Here is a 23,486-nt window from a genome sequence, read left to right on the forward strand (position 1 = left end):
CAAATGCCACGTTGAACTAGTCTGAACTTTTTTTTTTCATAAACACGTCAGTTTTCATCTGAATCATAAAAACATAACACTCAAAAACTTACTGTGCAGTCCCATCCAGTTCCATATTTACAGGCAGGCTTCAAAATTCAAGCAATGTTTATTAACCCAGAGACTGTTATTTCTTTCTTACCAAGATTTCACATAAAAGAGAAGCAGCCAGTCCCATTTCACCCCCTATAAAAAAAGTGTGGGACCCAACGTCAGGCAATTAAGGAACCATGACCAGCCAACCTCCCATTGTGGCATTAACTCATCAAAAACCCTCCAGTTGGGGATCAACCCTATGGATGGCTGTCACTCCAACTGGGGTATTCTAACCACTAAACCTCCTACAGAGAGGTTCATCCAGTCAAACACTGTATAACATAACATACTGCTGGCCCATTGCTCCAAACCTGAAGCTTCCTTGCAAATGAGGAACTGAAAGGGACTGTCCACATCGTAAAGTCTGGAATAAATGATCAGCTTCATGGATGTAATGACTGAAAGTGGCAAAGTATTGTCTGAAATGGTATTGAACTATGGTTCAGTTGATTCTCAATCCACCATATAACCACAGAATCAAAAAGAGTGATCCAATTGTATTCACTCTTTTCACTTTAACTTGACCTAAAATTCCTTTCTCTCCATCTTGAATGGTAAGTTGTTATAAGATTCACACTAGAATATAATGCACATCAGGAAGTAGTGTTACAGAAGTAAGCCACAACACTGGCTTCTTGTGCCACTGAGCTGTATGAAATAAACAAAGGATGAAAGTTTGGGCCAAGTTAAGGTGAAAGAACTATACCAGGCTTTGAGGTATCAGGACATAAAGCTTGGATACCAGTCTATATTCCTCTTACTCTACCTTGGCCTAAACTGCCATCCCGCTGCCTTGAATGACCAGCTATAGAAACAGATTACCATAAAATCATTTTACTAGTTGGGGAAAAAAAAAAAAAGGTGGAAATGATGTAGAGCCATAGTCTTTTTCTACCACTACACAATGTGAGAGAAGATGCAGAAGAATGAGAATCTAGGCCAAGTTATGGTAAAAAGTGTATAGTACAATAGTAGATGATTGGCCTACTTCCCTTGGTGGCAGTACATGATCCAAAAGCCTCCTGTCACCTCTTGGGAATGGAACCTACACATGGTCATCCTTCAACTGGGGCATTCTAGCCACTACACCACCAGGGATGTGTTCTCAATGTATAATGTGGACTTACTGTACTTCATTACATGGTGCCTGAGAATACTGTCATGAGGAAAAGATGGTACCAGCCAATCTCATATTTCAAAGCCAAGCCTCTATTTGCAGAATTACTGTATATCCTTTATGTGTTTTTTGAGAATGTGGAAAAAAAAGACGTCTGGATGATGATGATGATGAAAATGATGATGATGATGATGATTATGACGATTATGACGATGATGATGATGACAACGATGATGGTGCCACTACAGCTGCTTTTAATGGAAATAATAACAAATATATTTAAAAAAATAAATTAATAAACAAAATTTATTCCACTTTTCCAAACCATACAAAAACATTAAACCTGCCAAAACCCACTGGCTGTTACCATCTTTTTAAACATCCAACATACGATACAATTTTCAGAAACGTGTGTCAATTGTAAACCATAAAATAACTGTTGAAAATCTACAGTCTGTTTGTTTTCACCGGACAAAGATCCCTAACCCTTTTTACCCTGGCTGTTGGCCCGGTGTAGTCAAAGAGGAGGATAAATTTGACTAGTAACCAAGGAGGCTCATTCCTATCTCAAAACAAAGGCTCATAGACTTTCATGCAACCACAACTTGGTATTAAGGTTGTGAATCAGTTCGCTCAGATGAAAACAAACAAGCTACAATCTTTAGAATTCACAAGTATACAGTCCATCCTCATTACGAGTCAGTTAAGTGTTCCAAAAATATTAGGACTTTTTTTTCCATACAACTGGTAGTTAATCTGTGAGACACTAGCAAGTTTTTATTGGTACAGATGCATACGAAACAGACACTGCCCTTGCCTGCCCGCACAAAAACTAGGGTCATTTTTGGCTGACTAGTTACAGCAGAGTGGGTGAGTGATATCAGGTGGCGTTAAGATGCTACCACTTAACTCATCAGCCAGAAATAACCCTGTTCTGGTGTGTCCAGGCTAGTGCAGTGTCTCTCTCTCTCTCTATCTGCAAGGGTACCAATGGAACGTTAAGACACCGAATCTGGGGACATTTTTACTGTTTTAATCTTGCAACCTCTTTTTTTTTATTCAGCTTAAGATGTTGTACAAAATGGAAGAGTTAGATATGGCATTAATAAACCCTTTCAGCATGAAAAAGCTGAATAAAATTGTATAACTGCAGCACAAGTACATTAACAAGGATGTCACCCTGATATAAGGGTTTAATAGATAATTTTTCTATGCCTTACTGTGAACCTGATGGCAAAGAAGATACTGAAAAACTTATAATGAGGACTTACCGTATTTATTTGTCAAGAGGAAGAGGTGGAACGAAAGTCTGAAGCAATTTATACTTGCTTAAATATATATACGTACACATGGATGTATATTTTAATTATGCATGCTATATTCCTATGTATACATGTAAAAAATTTTAACATATATACTGATTAAAACAGTCACAGCCAATTTTGTATCACCCCTTAATTGATGTAGGGGCTGTAGGCTAGGTTACTGTACTCCACAACACTTTCAGGTACAAGACCAACCTACCCAAATATATTCTGGACCGTTATAGCCTAGTATGAGGCTTATACTTAGATGGGAACAGTTTCCCAGCCACTTATTTCTCATTTCATTTGTGTCATCTTTTGACGGTGCTGAAAAAGGACACCTTTGTGTGGTGACACCAATACAACTGGGCGGATCTGCTGCAAAGTTAGAGAAATGTCCCTCAACTTCCTATCCCATAAAAGGAGAATGATGGAGTGCAAGAAAAGGGACACATTAGCCTGTAGTCCTATGAGCTGCATGCCCAGATGACACTTGTACTGGTTACTTGTCCAGATAAGCCCAGGATTGCAATAACAACAACAAAAGCAATGTCCCTCAGGCTCAGGCTGAGAAGGATAAGTGTTCCAGCCTACAGCAGCAAGTCTCAGACCCCTACACCTCACAGGGGGTAGTATGGGACTGGCTGTTACTGTCTGATTACTGCAGCATAAATAATCATACATTCATATATACCTGTGTCTGTGTAAATATATAACATGTATATTGTACATACAAAGTGTCAACCTTAATGTCTACTCTTCTTCTTGTGCTTGCGTGATGGTGAGCGAGAGTGTGACCGGCGTTTTCTGGGTGAGCGAGACCGGTGGCGACGCGAACTGGCTGAACGTGACCGACTACGATGTCTGACCCTGGAATAAAGATTCAGGGAAGTGCTATTTTGGTGATACATAAACATACTGGCTGGGTCTGAAGTTACAAGAGAGACGTGTTATGTGGTGTAATGTAGAAATGAAAATCAAGAGTACATTAAGTACAGGAGAGTCCAGTACTGTGCAGCAGCATACAGAAAAGCAGAGACATGTAGAGTACAGCAGCAAAAAAGAGAAGATCACAGTTGAGGAGAGAAGAGATGAGGTGACAAGAGGGGTGACATGAACTGGAAGACTGACTCCAGCACTGATGTTGTATCCAGTAAAAACATCTACATCTCTACAAGATCTTCATTGATAAAAAGATTACAAGCAAGTTCATAGATGAAAGACATAAACATCTATGTCTCTCTCTACAGGCCTATACGTACTGGCATCTAATCTATCATTATCATTATCATCATCATCATCATCTGGACCTCCTTTCCCACCCTAAGGCAAAGTGAGGAGTAGCAAAGCTTATGCTCAAAAAATCTTATGCTCAAAAACTCTGATGCTAAAAAATCTTGCACTTAAAAAATCTTCCTCAAAAAATCTTATGCTAAAAAATCTTCCGTTCTGAAATATCTTACCCTTTTAAAAAAATTATGAGCTCTAAAAATAATCTTATGCTCTAATCTATCTATCTTATTATCATAATCATTATCTAATCATATTTCCTGATAAAATGAAAAGAGGTTCACTGAACCTGGAAACAAGAAAAAACAAAAAATAAAAATAACTAACAACAGTGTCCAAAGAAATAGGTCAATCATGTGCTCAATGATATAGGTCAATCATTCATAATTCATTCTTGACTCGACTGAATCATATATAGATGTACGAATCATATATAGATGTGCCATATGCAAGCAAAAATACACACAAGCTGGCATGATATTTCTTATGAATTTTTTTTCTGGTTACTTCCAATAAGTGGATATTTAAATGTCCCATCTGCCAGGTGATTCTGTTCAGGTACAGGTAATCTCATAAATGGATAACACGCACATAAATAGGATAGCCTACACTGTCCACACATCACTGCATAAATACAGTTCAGTTTTCCCATTAACTCCTAAAGCATTACTGTGAGTGGTACATACTTGTGTGGTGATCTGGAGCGTTTGGTGGATCGTCTTTCCTCAGGTGATGAGCTGCGGCTGCGGTGACGGTGGTGTCTTCGTTCACTGCCTTCCTCTCGTTCAATCTACTCAAAAGAATAATGTACTTCACTTCCACCTATGCTCTTGCCAGTATACCTGTGTATGTATCTATATCATCACCCTAACTTCATTTCTTCCCTATCAATCCAACAAAATGACGGTGTGTCCTCTTAAGTAACTGCCACCCTGAGACTGACAGTGGTACAGCTGATATTTCCTATGGGCTGATGATACAAGTGCCAGAAACAGTTGATTACTTCCTAACAGTTGCTGGAAACTTGGAAAAAAAAACAACTAAAGACATGTCAAAAGATTTTTAAAGTCTCAGCTTTGACTCTGTTTACCTGTGGCTAAGTTATCGTACCTGCCTAAGAGTGATGACTGTGGCTGTATTTGGTTTGCTTTCATCTGACAAAAAAAAAAATGCTGCCTCTTCATATCTAATGTTGAACTGTTATAAGAAATGGGTAGTAATGTTTAAGTGCCTAACCATGAAACAGAGTCATGGAAATAATGATGGATGTATTATTATCTTATCTTGCCCCCACCCCCTTTATGCAAGGAAGGTACCAAAGGCCAGAAGCCCACAAACTATTAAAAAAAAAAAAATAAATAAATAAATAACAGACTTCCAAATTCAAATTCAAGTAAGAGATAACTGGCTACATTGGGACACAAATCTCTGAAGCTCAAACTCATTACAGTTGCCAAGCTTGTAGCCACACTTCACTCCTATGGCAGCAGCCTCCTTAGTCAATGGTAACCAGCAACACGAAACAAGAGAAACATGACAGACCAAACCCACCTTTCTCATCATTTTGTGACGATAGTGTGCCACTTGGCGATGGATGGAATAGCCCGGCTTTAGTGAACGAAGACCTTGTTCTAACTCATCTTGATACTGTAATACTCTAATTTCTACCTCTCGTAGTCGTGCCCTTCTCTCCTCACTCACATCACTGAAACACAATATTATCATCATCATCATTTTCTGGACCTCCTTTCCCACCTTTGGGCAGGATGAGGAATAGCAATGTCCAAACAGCCTAAGTTTGCCCAATATACAATTTTTAAAAAACTTTTCGTCATCCCAAACTCACTTCCCACCTGACTGAGTTAAAATACACAGTAAATATAACTTAATCATTATCACGTTAAATCAGTGGACCTTACCCCTGGAGTCTATCAAAGCCTCTGGAGTCCTCTGAATGTTCTGATACATTGTCTTGGGACTGAGAATCATCATCGGAGGAATCTCTTCTTTTCCTTTTGTAGTCGTCATATTCTAGAGGGATACCATCTAGGTCATCTTCATCTGCACAGAAAAAGATGCTTTATCATTATCACCATTATCATTCTTTTAGCTGTGTTTCAAGGATGAGCTACGGTATTAATCTAACTATAGACAGATGCCTTACTCTTGGAAAGGGTGGGTAAAAATGAACAGCCTCCATGTCACCCTGTCGTCTGCCATCAGTCTGCCCTCCCTCCAACTAACAACCCCTCTCATATACCTCTTCACCTCCTCCTCCTCCACCTCATTTACACACACTACCTTATACTCTTTCTACACTAACTAGGACCAGATTTTTTGTCCTTAAGTTTATTTCACATGGCACACTGGCAGAAAATAACAGTACAGCTCAACACCCTTTTCCTTACACTCCTTCATGACTAGCAGCATATTTTATTGTTAATATGTTATCACAACTCTGCATTCAAGATGGTGAGACGGAAAATTTGGGCCAAGTTAGAGTTGGGGGGGGGAAAAAAAAAAAAGTACAGGTAATGTCAGTCAGTCTTAGTCATTCTCCATTCTCTCCACAAGGCCAAACGATCTCAGTCATTTACACCATAATAAAAGCTGCTTAAACCTACCATGACTGTTGTGGCTCATTTGTGTGTGCTGACCAGAGTTGTCGTAAACTGGAGTGCTGTCTGAACCATCGGCTTCCTCGTCTCCACTCTGATTTGCTTCAACAACCTCCCATTTTGAGGTCGTTACAGCCTGTGGGAGATTGCAAAATCATCATCATTGTTTAATATCTCTCACATCTCGCTCCATCACCACCTCCAACACCTTATTCTCTGAATCATCATTATCATTATCATTTACATACTGCTCCCCTTTCATCATCATCATCATCATCACTGGTGTGGGTAGTTTGGAGATGTCAAATATCTTAATGAAATTATACCCCAAAAAAATAAATAAATAAAAAATAAATAAAATAAATAAGTGCTGCATACCTGGGCCTGGACTCGTTTAGGACTGACACTCTCCCACTTGGACGACACAAATCCTGGACTCGGCCCATTATCGGAGGCAACTGCATCTTTCATGGGGATGCCGTCAACATCTTCATCCACTGAAAGGAAAATCAGACACTTCAATATTATCACTATCACTAACACACTTCATAATTGACACTTTATCACCCTCACTATCAACACACGCACCTCACTATCACAACACATACAATCCTTCAGCATAATGAAATACCTGTATCTCTGGGAGTGCCTGATGGATGCAGTCTCCTGCACTCCATTATTACAGGCTCACATCAGACCTGCCTGGGGCTGCATTTATGACTACTACTACTACTATACCTATTACTACTGCCGTTGCTGCTATTACTAGTATCATGATGAATATGTTACTAACATTCATTTTTGTTTTTGAAGGCTCCAACATGCTTACACGTGTCAGCCTTGGTCACCTAATGGCGGCTCTCCATGCTGCTCCATCTCTGGCAGCTTCCCTGTTTAGTCCCTTAACCCTGAGGTCACACTCAATGACCTTGACCCAGGAATTTTTCAGTCTACCTCTCACAACCCTAACCCCCAACATTAACACTTCTCACTTTCTGCACCCAATTATCATCCTCCATCCTCTCCACATGCCCAAACCATCTCAATCTACCTCTCCTCACCACAACACCAATACACTCTAGTCCCGTTCTACCTCTCAACTCTTCCATTGTAAAACTAGCCCCCTCAGGCCTTGCTATCAAGGACGCACTGCACATCCACCTAATCACTGCCATTTCTTTATGTTTGAGCCTGTGAATATCCTCTTCCTTTACTGCCCAGGCCTCACTACCATACAGCATCACACTTCTAATATATGCCACATACAAAGATCCCTTAGCACAGAGGGAGAGCCCTCTTAATGTCAGAAGAGGCAACAGCTCCCTCAAATTCTTCTAACCACTCCTCACTCTAGCCACAGAGCTAGCTCCAGCCCCACCTCGAGCACATAACATGTCTCCCAAATAACAAAACTCTTCCATACACTCAAGAGACTCACCAGCAAGTTCAATCCTTGCATGCCAGGCAATATCCACATGCTCTCCCCAACACATTACACACATTAAATCAGCATTTTCTCACAGTCTACCTCTAATGCCACTACACTTCTTATGCACCCACTAATCACAACACTGCACAAGATGGAATTACTTCCCAAGCCCTTGTGACAAATCACACATGGCCACTCTCCCTCTTCTTTGACAGTACAATTATGATTATCAATACTGTTGGGGAAACAAATTCATAAACATGTAGGAGTTTGCTGTGATATTTTACAGCACTCAGGCAGCATTTTCTGGCAAACTCATGACATTTCCCAGGGTCTGCTTCTAGTCTACTACTGGTATTCCCATAATGACTAAAAACAAGAATAATTTTCTCTTGTACACATAAAACAGTCTAGAGGACACTTTCCGAACTGAAGTCACCCCCATACCATTACTGGGTTCTATGCCAATTAGAATACAAGCCTTTACTAGCAAGGTTGTATTGGCACATCACAGTTCCATTCATGTTTTTTTTACATTTGGGGAGTCTGTAATATAATTTTAAAGCCTAATAAAAGAAATCTCAGAGAGGTGTCTCAAGATGCCACATCCAGGTACATGCATAGTAGTAAGTTTCAGGCCAATCCACCTAAAAATTAATGAAGGCATAAAGTTATGGCAATGAGTATTAAGAACACGATGAAAAAAAAAAAAAAAAGCAAATAAACTTTTTCCTTGACTGAATAATCTATCTATCTATTGCCAGACGCCTCAATCCCGTTTGGGGTGGCCACAAACAAATCGCCTCCAAGTCGCCCTGTCCCCCGCCATTTCACTGCCCTGCTCCCAACTCACACCCCCCTCTCTCATATACCTCTCCACCCCATCCCTCCATCTCATCCTCGGCCTCCCCCTCCCTCTTCCCCCCTCCACCTCACTCACATACACTCTCTTCGTCAGTCTTTCACCCTCCATCCTCTCCACATGGCCAAACCACCTCAGTGTTTTCCTCATAACACTTCCTATCACATCCACATCCACACCACAACACTCCTTTATATCCTCATTCGTCAGCCTGTCTCTACACGTGACTCCACAGGCTCCTCTTAAATAACTCATAATAATAATAATAATAATAAAATTACAATAATAATAATAATAATAATAATGAAGATGTAAAAGTTGTGAAATACAACTCACATGGAGCACCATCAATATCCTCATCGTCATCGTCATCATCGTAACCAAGGAGTGCTGAGATGGCCGCACTTTTGATGAGGGGAGTGTTTGCTATTGGTATGCCATCAAGGTCCTCCTTCTCCTCGTCTTTTATCGGCACACCATCAACGTCGTCTATTGGTATCCCATCTACATCATCAGGCGGAAGCGGCATCGAACTGCTATTGGACAAACCCATCATTTCTTCCTCCATCTCGAGCTTCATTTCCTGCTGTAAATTTTAGGGCAACGAAATATATTAGCATCGTCATCATCACACTCTGTTCCACCTATCAATGGCATATTAATAGTTATAATCCCCGTTTCTTAACTTCAAAAGTATGAGTATGTGATTCATAACTATAATCATGTTTACTCTCTACCTATCTATCTATCACCAGAAGCCCTAATCCCGTAAGGAGTGGCCATAAACAAATCGCCTCCATGTCACCCTGTCCCCCACCATTTCACTGCCCTGCTCCCAGCTCCTCAAAAAATTCACCAGTTCAACTTTCTCCATTCTAAAGGCCGTATGCATTAACATGAAATCACAGAAAGGGGCAGACCACAAATATTTTCTGTGATTTTTTAAGTATGTGATAATGATGAGTTGAGAGGTAAATGAGGGAGGGGGGAGTGAGCTGGGGGGAGGGCAGCCAAATAATGGTGGGTGACAGAGCAACTTGGAGGCGTTTTGTCCACAGCCATCCTTTGCAGGATTACAGTGTCAGGCTATGGATAGACAGATAGATAAAGATGATTGGAAATATTTGGCCTTCCTATATGGTAGCTGACTGCATTCTGTAATATGGGATGCAGGCAGATCATACCTAAGAACTACAGGCATTCAATGACCTTCAATAATCAGGAGTCTACATTCCATAATTTTAGATTAAACAATACAACCAGTCACTTTCTCTCTTCACAGTTTTACTCTACACTTCTGGACTCAAAATCACATTGGTTAGAAAGATCCCTAACACCTCTTCCTTTGAGATTTATTGTTGGATATAGGTGGTTAATATTCTTTTGTACATTATTTAAGCAGAGTATGGAAACATTGGAAGGATTTAGGTAACACAGAAGAGGGCAGGAGGTGTAATAAACAAAATAAATTGCATAGGGAAAGGCATTAGTATGCTTCCTCAACCTACTATATACGAGCCCAACTTACTCTTTTAACCAGTCCAAGGAATATGTTCTGTAGGTGTATAAGAAATTCATGAGGGTAAATAGCCCAGTCCTCCCACGCCCTGCAGCACTGCATGATGCGCTGTTTTACCTGCTCAGCACGTAGCCGAGACTCTACCAGATTGTATGCCACATGAAGACCCTCAAAGATCTCTGCCAACTTACTCTGAAATCTGAAATATTATAATAAGTACAAACAGTCCTTCCTTAAAGTTGTTTAACCCATTTCAATACCGTTTTTAATGCTAATGAACCAACTATACAATATGATACACTATTTTCCTGAAGAGTTTGGGAAAAATAATCCACAAACATGAAAGACAGCACACATAAAACACACCTGGTATTATATAAATATAATAATATACCCAACAAACACCAGTATACATAACTGATATAAAAATATGATATATTAAAATAAAACTATGAAGTTAACACACAACCAGTACAACACTTACCCTTTTCTGTAAAATGATGCATTAGAAACTTTAACGCTACAGTTGTGCAGAATGTCTGACACTAGGTACAGTCTTGCTATCTGGAAATATATATAACACAGTCATTACTAGCTATTCCTTCTATCAGTAAATATGTTTTATTTTTTTATGTCTGCATTTCTTTCTATGTATACAGTACTTCTGTGTGCAACTGTATCAGCAAAAACTACAGGTCAATCTTACTAAAGGATTGGGTTATTCACGGAAAATCAACCAGTCAATGATCAATCTTATATCAAAGGTAGAAATCAAAGCACTTCCATAAGCAAAACTGGTAATTAAAAAAAAAAAGTTTTGTAAGGAATCACTGTGCTCACAAAAGCAAAAATGGCAATTGTACTGCAAATTGCAATAAGGATGATAAACTGTTAGGATCATATGAGTTGATGATAGTGTAACAGATGATCAAAATACAAGGTTAACCTGTAATTATTTTAAATGTTGTTACCTTTTTGGGCAGAGCCGTTTCATTACTGGTTAGAGCTTCTGTAAGACACTGACATATCTCTTCAGCAGCGTCTGCATGCTCTATACACCACACCATCGCCTCACCAACCTTCTCCCTCTCCGGCGTCAGCAATCGTATCATTGACTCTAACCGACCCCTTTGTCTGTGAAAGGTTAATCATCATCATCATCATCAAAAGCTCTTCATGCAAGCCTCTCACACATCATTCATTCATTCATTCATCATCCAATCCCACGTTGTCCCATGAGGAGCGTAGGAGCAACAACCCTAAAATTACAATATCATCTTCATTGTCATCATCATCATCTAACACCTCTTCATGCAAGCCTTTAACTACTGCACTAACAATAACCTAAAATTTATATCATCATCAAAAACTCCATGCAAGCCTCTCATAACTGCGACAAGAACAATCTTAAAATTACAATATCATCATCCTTATAAAATAATTTCCTTGTGGGTATAAAACAGTACTGGATTAGCAAAGAACTAAAGGCAAAGAAGTATGAATAGAAAGCCAGATGAAACTCACTATATCAATTACATTTAAATATATCTTATACAGCTAGTGTTCCACTTATACAGGATCAGCACTCAGTACTTAAAAAAGAAGAAAAAAAATCATTATATACCTCGTTCCCACCCCTAGGATGGGGTGAGAATGTCAAAAAAATAAATCTATCTATCTATCTATTGCCAGACGCCTCAATCCCGTTTGGGGTGGCCACAAACAAATTGCCTCCAAGTCACCCTGTCCCCTGCCATTTCACTGCCCTGCTCCCAACTCACACCCCCCTCTCTCATATACCTCTCCACCCCATCCCTCCATCTCATCCTCGGCCCCCCCCTCCCTCTTCCCCCCTCCACCTCACTCACATACACGCTCTTTGTCAGTCTTTCACCCTCCATCCTCTCCATAAATAAATAAATATATAAAAAAATAAATAAAAAAAATAAAGTTCAACTCACGCATTTGAGAGAGAGCCTTTCTTGTTCTTTTCTTCCTCCTCCTCTTCCTTCTTTATGAGTTCCTCCGGCATTCCTTGTAAAAACGGATTGAGAGGCGGAGGCTTCCATATTGAACCATCTGTTGAGAGGAATATTAAACCATCATCAAGACCAGCATCCCAACCCTAATTTCCATCTAAAAGAAGGGGTTAGACAGGCTCCAGAAATTAAAGATGAAGCAAAAAACCAGGACTATTAAACAGCATGCCCACTGAATTGGATAATAATTTCTCGTTTAATCCCCAGAGGATAAAACCTCATTCTTGCACAAGTCTCCTGTTGTTGGGTAACCTCCGTCTGTCTAGCTGAGCAGACCCACCAACCAAATGTAATGAAGTGCCCCTGCAAAGCCATCCTGTGCTGTGAACCAATGTTTCTTTGCGGCAATAGCTCCTCGTCCCAGCGAGGTTAGGAGAAGAGTGTAGAGGTTTGGCCCCAAAAACGGAGGCTCCATTTGCATTTCTCCACCCAGTTAAGAGGGATATCATAGTATGCTCCACATCACTTCATTATTTCCTAAAACTGTCAAGCAACAGCAAGAAGATAGTTTCACCATACCGTATCAAATTCAACAAGGCAGAGCTACTGTATATGGAACATATAGAAGAAACACTGGTGTATATATTAAATTCAAAGTATAAAATAAAAAATACTGAATATCACAGGTGTATAAACCTAGGAAATGTGGGTGTTCTTTCTGTTTTAACCCTAAATAAAAATTTTTAATGAAAAAAAAAAACTACCTGTGCTGTACACTTTTAAAATCTTAAAGCTTGCAACTTACCTTCGAACATTCTAAAAGGCTTAGTAGACCATCTGCTTGGTGAATCCCCCTGCAACATAGAGAATAGCTTCCACCGGTAATACACGTGCGCTGGACTTTGATTCTCAAACAGAAACCTGAAAAATGAGAACAGTAACTTTTTAGAAGTAGCTTGTACAGTACAGTATATAATTTGTCAGCGTTCATTACCAGCTGGGAAGGATGCTAAAGTGCAAATTAATTCTACCATGAGAAATACTCCTTACAGCAACTTTTAGTACCTGTATTGTTCTACCTATCCAATTATACCTAGCATAATAATAATAATGAGATTAATCTCACCTGAACTCTGGATTGCTGATCTCCCTGTTCATAATCATGGCCTCAAACATGGGTCCCTCTCGAATGATGAATTCTATGGTACGGTGAATCAGCTGAAGAAGCGATCTGACGAGACCGGCCACAAATGACAAATTAGCCCAGCATGACTTCAAACTCTGTACTTAAAATGTACTAAAGTGCTTACATATTTACCCATTATGGATACGTGAAATGTGAATCAGCATCATTATCATCATCAACTTTTTTCCCATCTATCAACTGGGTGATGTAAGAATGAATTTCGTTAATTATCATCCTAAATCTGTTTTCCCAATACGGAAAAAAAAAGTGGATGGATAGGAATGATATTAAAAATTGAATTTGCAATTCTAAACATATCTACTTTCTTCTTTTAATTAACTATCCATTATGGGTAATCAAGTAATTTAAAGCACAACACAAAAACACAATGAATCAATTCTTCTGAAGGCTGAAATGGAACCTTTTACAGAATACACAATATATTAATTACAAAAAATAATTGTGCAATATGCATTTCTATATTACTACCTATAATGACTAGCTTGTATCAAAGGTCAGTTTAACCCCTTCAGTACGATGGTCAATTCTTATTACTGCCACAAGGTTTTATGAAGCTCAGATGAAGCCACTGGTAATATGAAGCAGTTATATCAAACCCCTTCAAACCATTCTCTTGTTAGTTAAGACATCTCCTTGGCACTTCTTCCTTACTAGGCTATTTCTGTTGGTACATTTCTGCAGTTAAGGGCGGCTCAAGTATACTCCTCTTGATGGCTTTTTGTGTGTTGTGGGGACAGTTTAGTAAGTATTATGAGTGTCTATCCTGCACCATTTATTTATTTCCTGTTCCCACTGCCACAGCCACACCCACACCAGCACACTGAGCTGTCTCCACAACACACAAGATATTGTCAGGTGAGTTTCCAGTGGTAAGCTATTCATAGGCCACTCTGCACATTCTTATATGCTATTTATCCAATCAATGTTAATATAACAAGGATGTAAACAGCAAACAAGGGTAACAAATAGCTTGCCACAAAGGCTCCTACGCTTACAGCAACACAGCCCATGTTACACACACTTCTTACTACTGTACTCTTTTTATTCTAACTCGGCCTAAAACTGCCGTCTCTCCATCATGAATGCTGCGCTGTAATTAACACTAGAATATGATGCCAGTCATGAAGAAGTGCTATGGAAAGGATCTACAGCCACAGTATTATTATTCCACCACTGAACTACAAGAAATGAGCTGCAAAAAAGATAAAAACCTGGGCCACATTAGGGTAAAACATCTACACCAAGGTTCAGGTAAAACTTCTACACTGAATTATTTTATCCAGCTTCAGGAAGACTTCTCGTACTGAAGGGGTTATCAATTAAGCTACTCTGCATAGCTATATACCTCTGTACTGTACTTAAAAATTACAACTTAATTAAAATACTCCAGTGCCATCATCACAGTACATCCTATGACTATTCAAACATGCTAGTAAAAGAAAAGAAAAAAATTATTTCAACAAACCAAACCTTATACTTTTTTTAATGGTAATGAAAAATGAATGCTCAAAATAATATATCTGAGAGTAATTATCCCAGTGTGAAATTATTTACATGTACTACCATATTCTTCATCTATATCTTACAGGAATTATTCATATTAAACAACTTCTTTGATCTTTAACCTAATATTAATGAACTGTACTTTAATGGGTTAGTTCTCAGACATAACAAACAACACATTTCATTATATAAAATTATTGGACATTAAATTATTCCACACTGTACATCACTAAAAGAATACAGTGTTGATATTTACATTTCACTAAAAATTTTATATAAAGTATTATCACACAGAAATCTGTTTCACTCATCAATCTATAATTACTCAATATTCTTATTTAATATTTAATTATTTCACCTTCAAAAAACACATTATAATCAGCCTATAATTACTGCATATTAATATTCTACACAAATAAATTTACCTCAATTTTTTCTTACATTAATTTAAAATTCAAATCTTGATAAGTTTTGACACACATTATCCTAAAATTCAAGAATTAATAATTTTTTAAAACACTAACCTTGGAAAATTCAAAATAAAAAATTACTTCACACATCCTAATTTTTAAATCTCAAAGTACTTTCTCCACACATTAATCTAAAAAGCAAAGTTCAATCCATATCATCACAACCTAAAATTAAAACCTCAATTAATCTTTTCACAAGTAACCTAAGATTCCAATATGCATTTTTATTTCCTGGGCTGAAACATAATGCAAGAGAAAAATCAATCAAGTTTTACCTGCTGGCTGGAACAGGAGAACATGTCATTCTTCACGGCACAAATAGTGATTGGAAAGTTGAGACTAAATCTTCCCGAGTTCATTATGCAAGGGCTGAAAGATACTGTCACATTTATCTATTTATTTATCTTTATCCTCCTCCACTTTCTGGACTACGGTAAGCCTAGCCTTGGCCCCCTACACCTTGCGAGGGACTGGCTATTACCGTCTCATCCTCCTCCAGTACCTATCGCAGCAGAGCCCAGATAAACATAGGCCATTTTAAGAGACCCCAGTCCAAGTCCAATGACCCTTACAGAGTCCACTAGAGTCACTTTTCCACTGGCTAGGAGAGTCTTTTTTAATTTTTTGTGATCCCATGGGAGAGATAGGCCAGCTGGGGTTTGATCGACAGAAGACCCGCCAACACCGCAGCCCAAGTCTCGAGGAAGCTGTTGATAGACTTTTTGGTCACCCCACACACATCCCCCCCAAATAAATTCACAAGTAATATTCCTTCAAGATGCTGGAAAAGAAAGCCTGGGCTATGATTTAAAAAAAAATGGAGGGGGCAGGGAAGGGGAGGTTTGAAGGAGCACTCGAGGTTATCCATCAGCCAAACTCCCCTCCACAGCCAAACATGATCGGCAAGTAGTATCCGCTGTATGGGATAGACTTGGGTAAAAAAGAGCATTAACCTAACTTGGGAACACTTAAGGAAGTTTATTTAATCCATGACTTAGCTGCCGATTCCACACGCGCCTCGTATGGCTCCCAACGGAACTCCTCTCCGATGCCTCACTGGTCCCTGCAAAATGGTCCTGCCACAACACAAGTGATAAGCCCTTAGCCCATATAGTCTAGTTAAATAACCCTGCCAGCTGCCTCTGAGAAATCCTTACCTGGACACTGAACTGACTGACTTCAGAGGTTGTGTTCCCCTGAGGTTTGGAAGCCTCCTATCAACTCTCCTTTACTGGTTTATTCTACATACTGCACCTAAATATTCTCCTCTACTCACACATAACCAATTCACTATGACAATGCCTTTTTTACTTTGATCCTGCAGTGAAATTCTGTTGCATTACCAAAAGTTAAAAAGAAAAAAACAAATTTAGGTATTTAATGGAGACTGTGTCTACCCACTTCACTGCCAGAAACCTGCCTGATCTAAAGTAATGTCATGTAGCAGTTGCAATTTTTTAATCATTCATAAAAGCTTAAACATGCTTTATACATTAAAAAAAAAATTGCACAACTGCTACATGGTATTACTCAACTGAGAGCAGATCTCTGGCAGTGATGTGGTAAGAAAAAATTCCAGTAAGTACTGTACACAAATACGATGACATTTTTTTCTTTAAAAATATAAACAATAAATAAAAGTGATTACTAGTGACAAAGTATTGCATAAGCGTAACAGTCAGTTCCAAACTACCTCTTGTGAGAGTTAAGTGCCACAGACTTGGTTATCATAGATTTGATCTTGGGGATATGTACCACAACTTTATATCATCCCACTACAGCAGGAGCATAAGGAAGATGTCGTAATTCTGAATGGATTACTATAGACAGAATGTATATCTGTAACATAATGGTATGCGGCAATTGTGTGTGAGGTGTTCGGACCCAATAATATGCTACTGAACTGCAGATTATCAGAGTAGGTGCCATAAGAAGATCCGTGGAGTAACACTGAACATGCCAACTTAATAAACCAAGAAAATGAAGTGTAGACGAGTTTTTTTTCTCCCATGATTCCTTTGGAGTTCCTCAATGGAGTAGCATTAGAAAAAGAGTATATGGCACTTCATGAAAGAACTCTGAAGGCACTGTAAGTCCAAAACTCTGCATTCTGTCCTCCATTTTTCTCTATTTATATTTTGGCATATTCAAGTTACTGCACAAAGCTCCTCATATGCAGATATAACCAGCAAGGAAGTGGTGGCAGGCAGCATCCTCAGCCCAAGACAACACAACCCTGAGACTGAGAGTTTGAGACTTACAGCCGTATGCTGATGTTATCAACTGCAAAGGGAAAACAAGCCCACAGTTTTAGACGATACTATTAGAGGCATGAGACAGAACTGGAACGTGCCTGGTCTCTGAATGTCCTTGCAAACAGCAGTCTGTAATGTGGGTAGCAGGCTAATCATATAATCAAATGCAATCCATATATACCTGTCAAAAACTGAGCTTGTCTACAACCATTGCCATGTTAATTTTGCAGCACAGGACTGTGGATTGATTCTGTGGGGCGTCAGCACACTGGACAACTGGCAGGGTGCATTGGAACAGACTTACCAGATGGGCAGAGCAGCCGGGTGGGGGTTGGTAAACAAACTAAGTCGGGTTCTCTCTTTACCTTTCTGTTGGGATAACCACTTTGACAACTGCCCTTTGTAAAATCTGTAGGAATAGAGCAGCAACAAGGATAACAGATGGATTGATCTCTCACTAGGCTAACATAATAACTTTTAACCCCCTGTTCTCATAATACAAAAGTTAATATGCAAGCAGATTACAGGTCCTACTCTTGTTGGTTTATGGGAAGTCTTAGCACCCTTCCATAACAGCTTTTTGCATCTTTCTGGTTGATATTCTCTCTTGTAATTCGCAGCAAAAACTGTGTTCTTGCACATAAGTAACATGGTACTGCAGAGGAACACCAATATAACTGGGCAGAAGAGGTGCCAGTTGATAAGAATGTCACTCAACTTCCTTCCGATCCCAAAAGTGAGGAAGGTGGGCTGCAAGAGAAGGGCAACCTCTGCCAGCAGCCCACTATATTCACATTCTGATAAGCCTGGGGTCACAATAACAACAGCTTGACAGATTGCATAAACAATATACGGGATAATATATATGTGCCATGCAGCACCTTCAGATTCTCTTGTACATTATGTATGCCTTCTCAATATGGGCAATGGACATGGATTACATAAGCAACATAAAAGACAATATTAACATGCCAATTTACATCTTACTATTCCCTTATGCATCCAATCATGGTCTGTATAAGTAATATTGTAGAAGAGAATATCAAAACATCATATACAAAATAAACTGCTAAGGTATAGGCACTAAGAGCCGCTTACACCCACAAGAATATCACCCTATGTTAACTTGAGACAAAAAAATAAACTTAAGGGCTGTTAGTAAATGATGCTTCAAGGAATATTTAAAATCCTGAACTAAACATCTCAAGAATAATGATGACTTTAGGTAGAGTGAAGGTGGTTAACAAATAATCACCTTTTCAGATAACAATAATAATCATCATCTTAATCCAATTCCTTTTAAAAATAATGGGGGGAACAGATAGGAAACCTTCTCATTCTCGACAACAACCATCATCATCATCATCATCTCCCTAACCCCAGTTCTCCCTAAAATAATGGGGTGGATTGGATCTTTTATCTATTAATTCTCAATATATCTACAGCAACGTCTTACACATTAACCTCTTCGGACTGATGTCTGTTATTTTGTTCTAGCTATTGTCAGACTACTTTACTCAGCTTAGGAGACTCCCACAGTGAAGGGGTTACTATAGTCTGTAACGAAACCCTCAACATCAGTCTCTCCACAGCAAAATAAAATAGACAGCAAGAAAAAAATACATCATCACTGAAGAGGATAATGATGAGATAATAACGTAAATTCACAAAAACATTCACATGTGTCTTAACACCTTCCCTGCCATGGATGCATTTACACAATCAACAAAAAAACCTTATAGCCAAATACTTTACAACTTCATAAAAAGATTTTTTTTATACAAATATTTACGGATAAGTCTGCGACATTTTTTTTCTTTTTTTAAGAGAATTTTTAGTTTATATCAAATCTTACATGTCAGAAAACTTCGCCCCTTCAATATGACAACATTTTCTTCCCATTTCACTCTTGCTACTCACAGAAAACATTATTCGACTTTGGAACGACGATTACTATGTATACGGGAAGAATAGCTGAAGCACCAGGCTCATCAGCAATGTGAACCCAGTGGACTGCAGGCCAAAGTTGCCCTCATCCTGCAGTCCTACATCCTCCAGTGGGACATTTTTAGAAAACCAGCAGCTCCACCACCTAGTCATATCAGTGCCAACACATGAAGGTGTTCCTTTCCAGCACCACCTCTACTACGAAGGCTTAAATGAAGGCTGTATCTAATCCTTCAGTTGAAAAAGTCCCCTTTGGGCTCAATAATATCTGGAGATGGTAAGAATAAAGTAAGGAATCTGTCACTATTCAAGGAGTCAACTCCTTCAGTACAAGAGGTCTTCCAATATCAATAAAACCATTTTCAGATCATATCAACTAATGATTGTCTAACAACCTCTTGCACTGCCCCAAATTATCACTATATATTAGAATCTACTTGTTTTAAATGTTTTCTGAAGAAATATAATCATCAACTGGGCCTCCTTTCCCATCCCATGATGGGGTGAGGTAGGGTCCAGACAGCCAGAAGAACTTGACAGAATGAGATGAATTTTGTTAAATCACTCAAAAATTTGCTTTAAATGATGGTGTATTTTGTGATGGATGACTCATCCATGAACAACCAAAACCAGCGAAGGGGAAAACACAGAAAACGAGGGATGACCGCAATCTCGCGGTGTGTGAGGGGAACACCTTCATGTGATGGCACCAATATAACAAGGCTGTGGTGCTGCTTGGATATACAAACATTCTTCAACTCCCTCCCTAGCTCCCCAATGGAGGACAGTGAACTGCAGGAGGTCAACTTATGCCTATCCACTGGGTTCACATTTTAAATGGACCTGGGACTACACCTACTACTACCAAGAATAAACCTTTCAAGACATCATACTGAAGGGGTTGATGAGTGATAAACATGAATCTCAAACTTCAGAATAGCAACTTAGCAGGAAATACGAAAATGTTTTTTATACCTTAGATTAGAATACCGTAGTGTATCAGCGTTAAAAAAAAAAAAAAAAATCTTTAATTCACACTACTGCACTAAACCATCACTCGCTTATACTTCAGATATCAACTAGTCCTGTAACTAGTTCAATCACTAGCGTATACTTTTGATATCACTGAGCAGTAAATTAAACCTGGCAGTTAACATTCACATGATAACCCTTGATGAGTTTTTTGATGTGAAAAAAAAAAAAAACTTATGACAATTCTATATGAGCTTCAAAGATGAATATTTATCAGTCATATGAATACAGTATATACGGTATTTATCAATCACTAATCTCAGAATACTTAATTAGTTTTACAGAAGAAATGCCACCTAATGATTTTTCATTCTAAATGACCTCTAATTATGGTAATTACATAAACAATGCAACTCCTGTGGTCACGTAAGTCCCACCTTTAATTTGAACATTTCTAACGAGTCAATATATGCTAAATATTTAATACTTATGAATACGTAACAATAGCTACTTTGAGAATTTTTTGTTTATAAGAAAAAAAGAAAAAAAAGAATACTAAAGGATCACTAACTTCAGATATTTTAGTTAAGATGAAACATTCCAAAACTTTCTACAAACGCTTTAACGAAAACCAAATGATTACTTTACTGGAGAATTACTAAAGAATTGTAAATGCAGTATGAAAATAATCTAGTCTTATGAACACTTCATGATCGCTGACAAATTACTTCACTTAATGATACGTAAGTTATTACTTCACTGACGAATAATTATCAGTTGCAAAAATAGCGTGAAATGAATCTATATTTTTGCACATCTATGATAACTAGCTTAATACTTCACTTGAGAATTACCAGAGTTGTAAACGCATATGAAAAGAAACTAGAATGATCACCTGGCAATAACTACCTATTTCATTTGAGCATTATTGGAGAGTTGTCACAGTATGAAAATAATCTAAAACACAACAACTAAATTATTATTTAACTTGAGAATTATTAAGGTTGTAAATCCAGTATGAAAATCTACTCTGAACACTTAATGATTATTAACTTGAGACTCTTTAAAGAAATGTAAACAAGCTACTTTATCAAACTTGTAAATACTGAATGATGCAACTTTATCATACTGGGCTTGTAAATACCGAATGATGCTATTTTATCATACTTGTAAATACTGACTGAATACTAGACAATTGACCCATGACAACAAAGAGCATGCAAAGTTGTCCGGTAATACCTTGTCCATCTCCTCTTTCTTATCTCCATCGACGGGGAATTGCGAGCCAACCGGTGGAACCTGGTCAAGAAAAATGAAGATAAACTGTTAGTCATGAGATACCGGTACTGACTTCCTGCTCAGTAATGACCCCCTTTCCTAGAACAATCATCCTTTCTCGTAACTCCTCTACTTTCTATATTGTTCTCTTTCTACCTTACGGTTGGAAGGTAAACCTGCTATTTCAGATGCATCTGCTTTAATATACATGCTTAAGAAAAAAAACAAAAATAATAATAATAATAATAATGAACTTGTCAAAACAATGAACTACCATGATGTTCCCATAAATATGCGCTGCTCTACACTCGCTACTGGGATGGGGGGTTGTAAAACTACATCTCATCATTCATTCATTCATTCATTGCCAGACGCCATGTATCCCAGACAGGGTGGCCAAGGGCTTAGAGTTAATTGTTTTATAGGGAGGGGCACTAATCCTCCGCCAACCCCACTTCACACGTAGGGAGAACGTTATGCCAACAGCATCTGGTGTTCCCAGGCGGTCACCCATCCAAGTACTAACCAGACCCAACGTTGCTTAATGTATGCATAATGAAGCAGTTGCATCCAAAATGATGATATAAATATCACAGAGGATATGTTATGGTGTATGGCAATAAGCAAACTAAATAACTATTGATGAGGTGCTATGAAGCAGCCTATGCTACCTACAATACCTTAAGGTATTCTTGTATAAGTTAATGATGTAAACCATAATAATGGTAAAATACAAATAGCATGCAGTAAAAAAGAATGTTAACATGTACTATGAAAAATAAAGAGTTGAGGAGAGGTGATATGAAGCTTGCTATGCCACCTAAAATAGGGCCCTATGAAGCCTATGCCAGTTGCAACAAGGCCCAATAACTCACATCGGCGATCACCTTATCTCTGTCACGTTTGTCTGGCTGGGCATTGAAGGGAAGGCCAGAGGGTGGAGGTGGGAGAGTCAACTCTACCAGGGCTGGAGGAATGTATATCGGGTGGAGGGGGATTGGGACGGCCTTACCCCACCCAAGTTTCATCTCAAACCCGTCTATATCTTTGCCTGGAAGCAAGGAATAAATAAATTAATTAATAAATAATCATGCACAACACTGTTACCCACCTATGGATGGGGTAAGCCAGGATCCAGAAATAAATATACAGCACTCTTTCGTGACTGGCACCATATCCTAGTACAGTACTAATTACCAGTTAAAATTCAGCATTCAAGATGGAGAGATGGCAATTTTAGGCTAACTTAAAAAAAAAAAAAAGTACAATAGATCAATATGATAACCAGCTCACCATTAAGAGAGGACAATGCTCTCTCTCCATCTTTCCTGTTCATGAATGCCACAAAGCCACAATTACGGCCTCTGTTCCTCTCGTCGTCTGTTCTTGGCCACATGATCTTAATGGATGCCAGGGGTCCATACCGTCCAAACAGTTCCATCAGACGTTGTTCAGTGATCTGTGAACAGAAGAGAATGCAAGGGAATTTTAGCTACAGGACAGGGTGGACAGATAAATGATGTATGGAGTTGGAGGGAGGGTAGCCTAATGAGAGAGGACCTGGTGACAGAAGCAATTAGTCTGTGGCCACCCCTTATGGA

General features: G+C 38.7%; 1 protein-coding gene across 1 annotated transcript in view; it reads right to left on the reverse strand.

The window, feature by feature from the left end:
* Positions 1–1,566: 1,566 nt before the first annotated feature.
* Positions 1,567–23,486, reverse strand: part of LOC145411319 (U2 snRNP-associated SURP motif-containing protein) — a 29,445-nt gene continuing 7,525 nt past the window's right edge. Inside the window, exons 7-23 of the mRNA XM_080281348.1 lie at positions 23,179–23,344; positions 22,773–22,936; positions 21,847–21,906; positions 18,054–18,097; positions 13,380–13,484; positions 13,059–13,174; positions 12,236–12,353; positions 11,246–11,408; positions 10,759–10,838; positions 10,284–10,473; positions 9,092–9,341; positions 6,843–6,961; positions 6,471–6,600; positions 5,766–5,907; positions 5,398–5,551; positions 4,533–4,636; positions 1,567–3,426 (exon numbers count right to left, since the gene is read on the reverse strand). Coding sequence (XP_080137474.1) covers positions 3,303–3,426; positions 4,533–4,636; positions 5,398–5,551; positions 5,766–5,907; positions 6,471–6,600; positions 6,843–6,961; positions 9,092–9,341; positions 10,284–10,473; positions 10,759–10,838; positions 11,246–11,408; positions 12,236–12,353; positions 13,059–13,174; positions 13,380–13,484; positions 18,054–18,097; positions 21,847–21,906; positions 22,773–22,936; positions 23,179–23,344 — 2,229 coding nt within the window. The 3' untranslated portion in view covers positions 1,567–3,302. The remainder of the gene's footprint in view (positions 3,427–4,532; positions 4,637–5,397; positions 5,552–5,765; positions 5,908–6,470; positions 6,601–6,842; positions 6,962–9,091; positions 9,342–10,283; positions 10,474–10,758; positions 10,839–11,245; positions 11,409–12,235; positions 12,354–13,058; positions 13,175–13,379; positions 13,485–18,053; positions 18,098–21,846; positions 21,907–22,772; positions 22,937–23,178; positions 23,345–23,486) is intronic.

Source organism: Coenobita brevimanus, chromosome 11 (assembly GCF_032717465.1).
Source record: "Coenobita brevimanus isolate Jiangsu-jjx chromosome 11, ASM3271746v2, whole genome shotgun sequence".
NCBI lineage: Eukaryota > Metazoa > Arthropoda > Malacostraca > Decapoda > Coenobitidae > Coenobita > Coenobita brevimanus.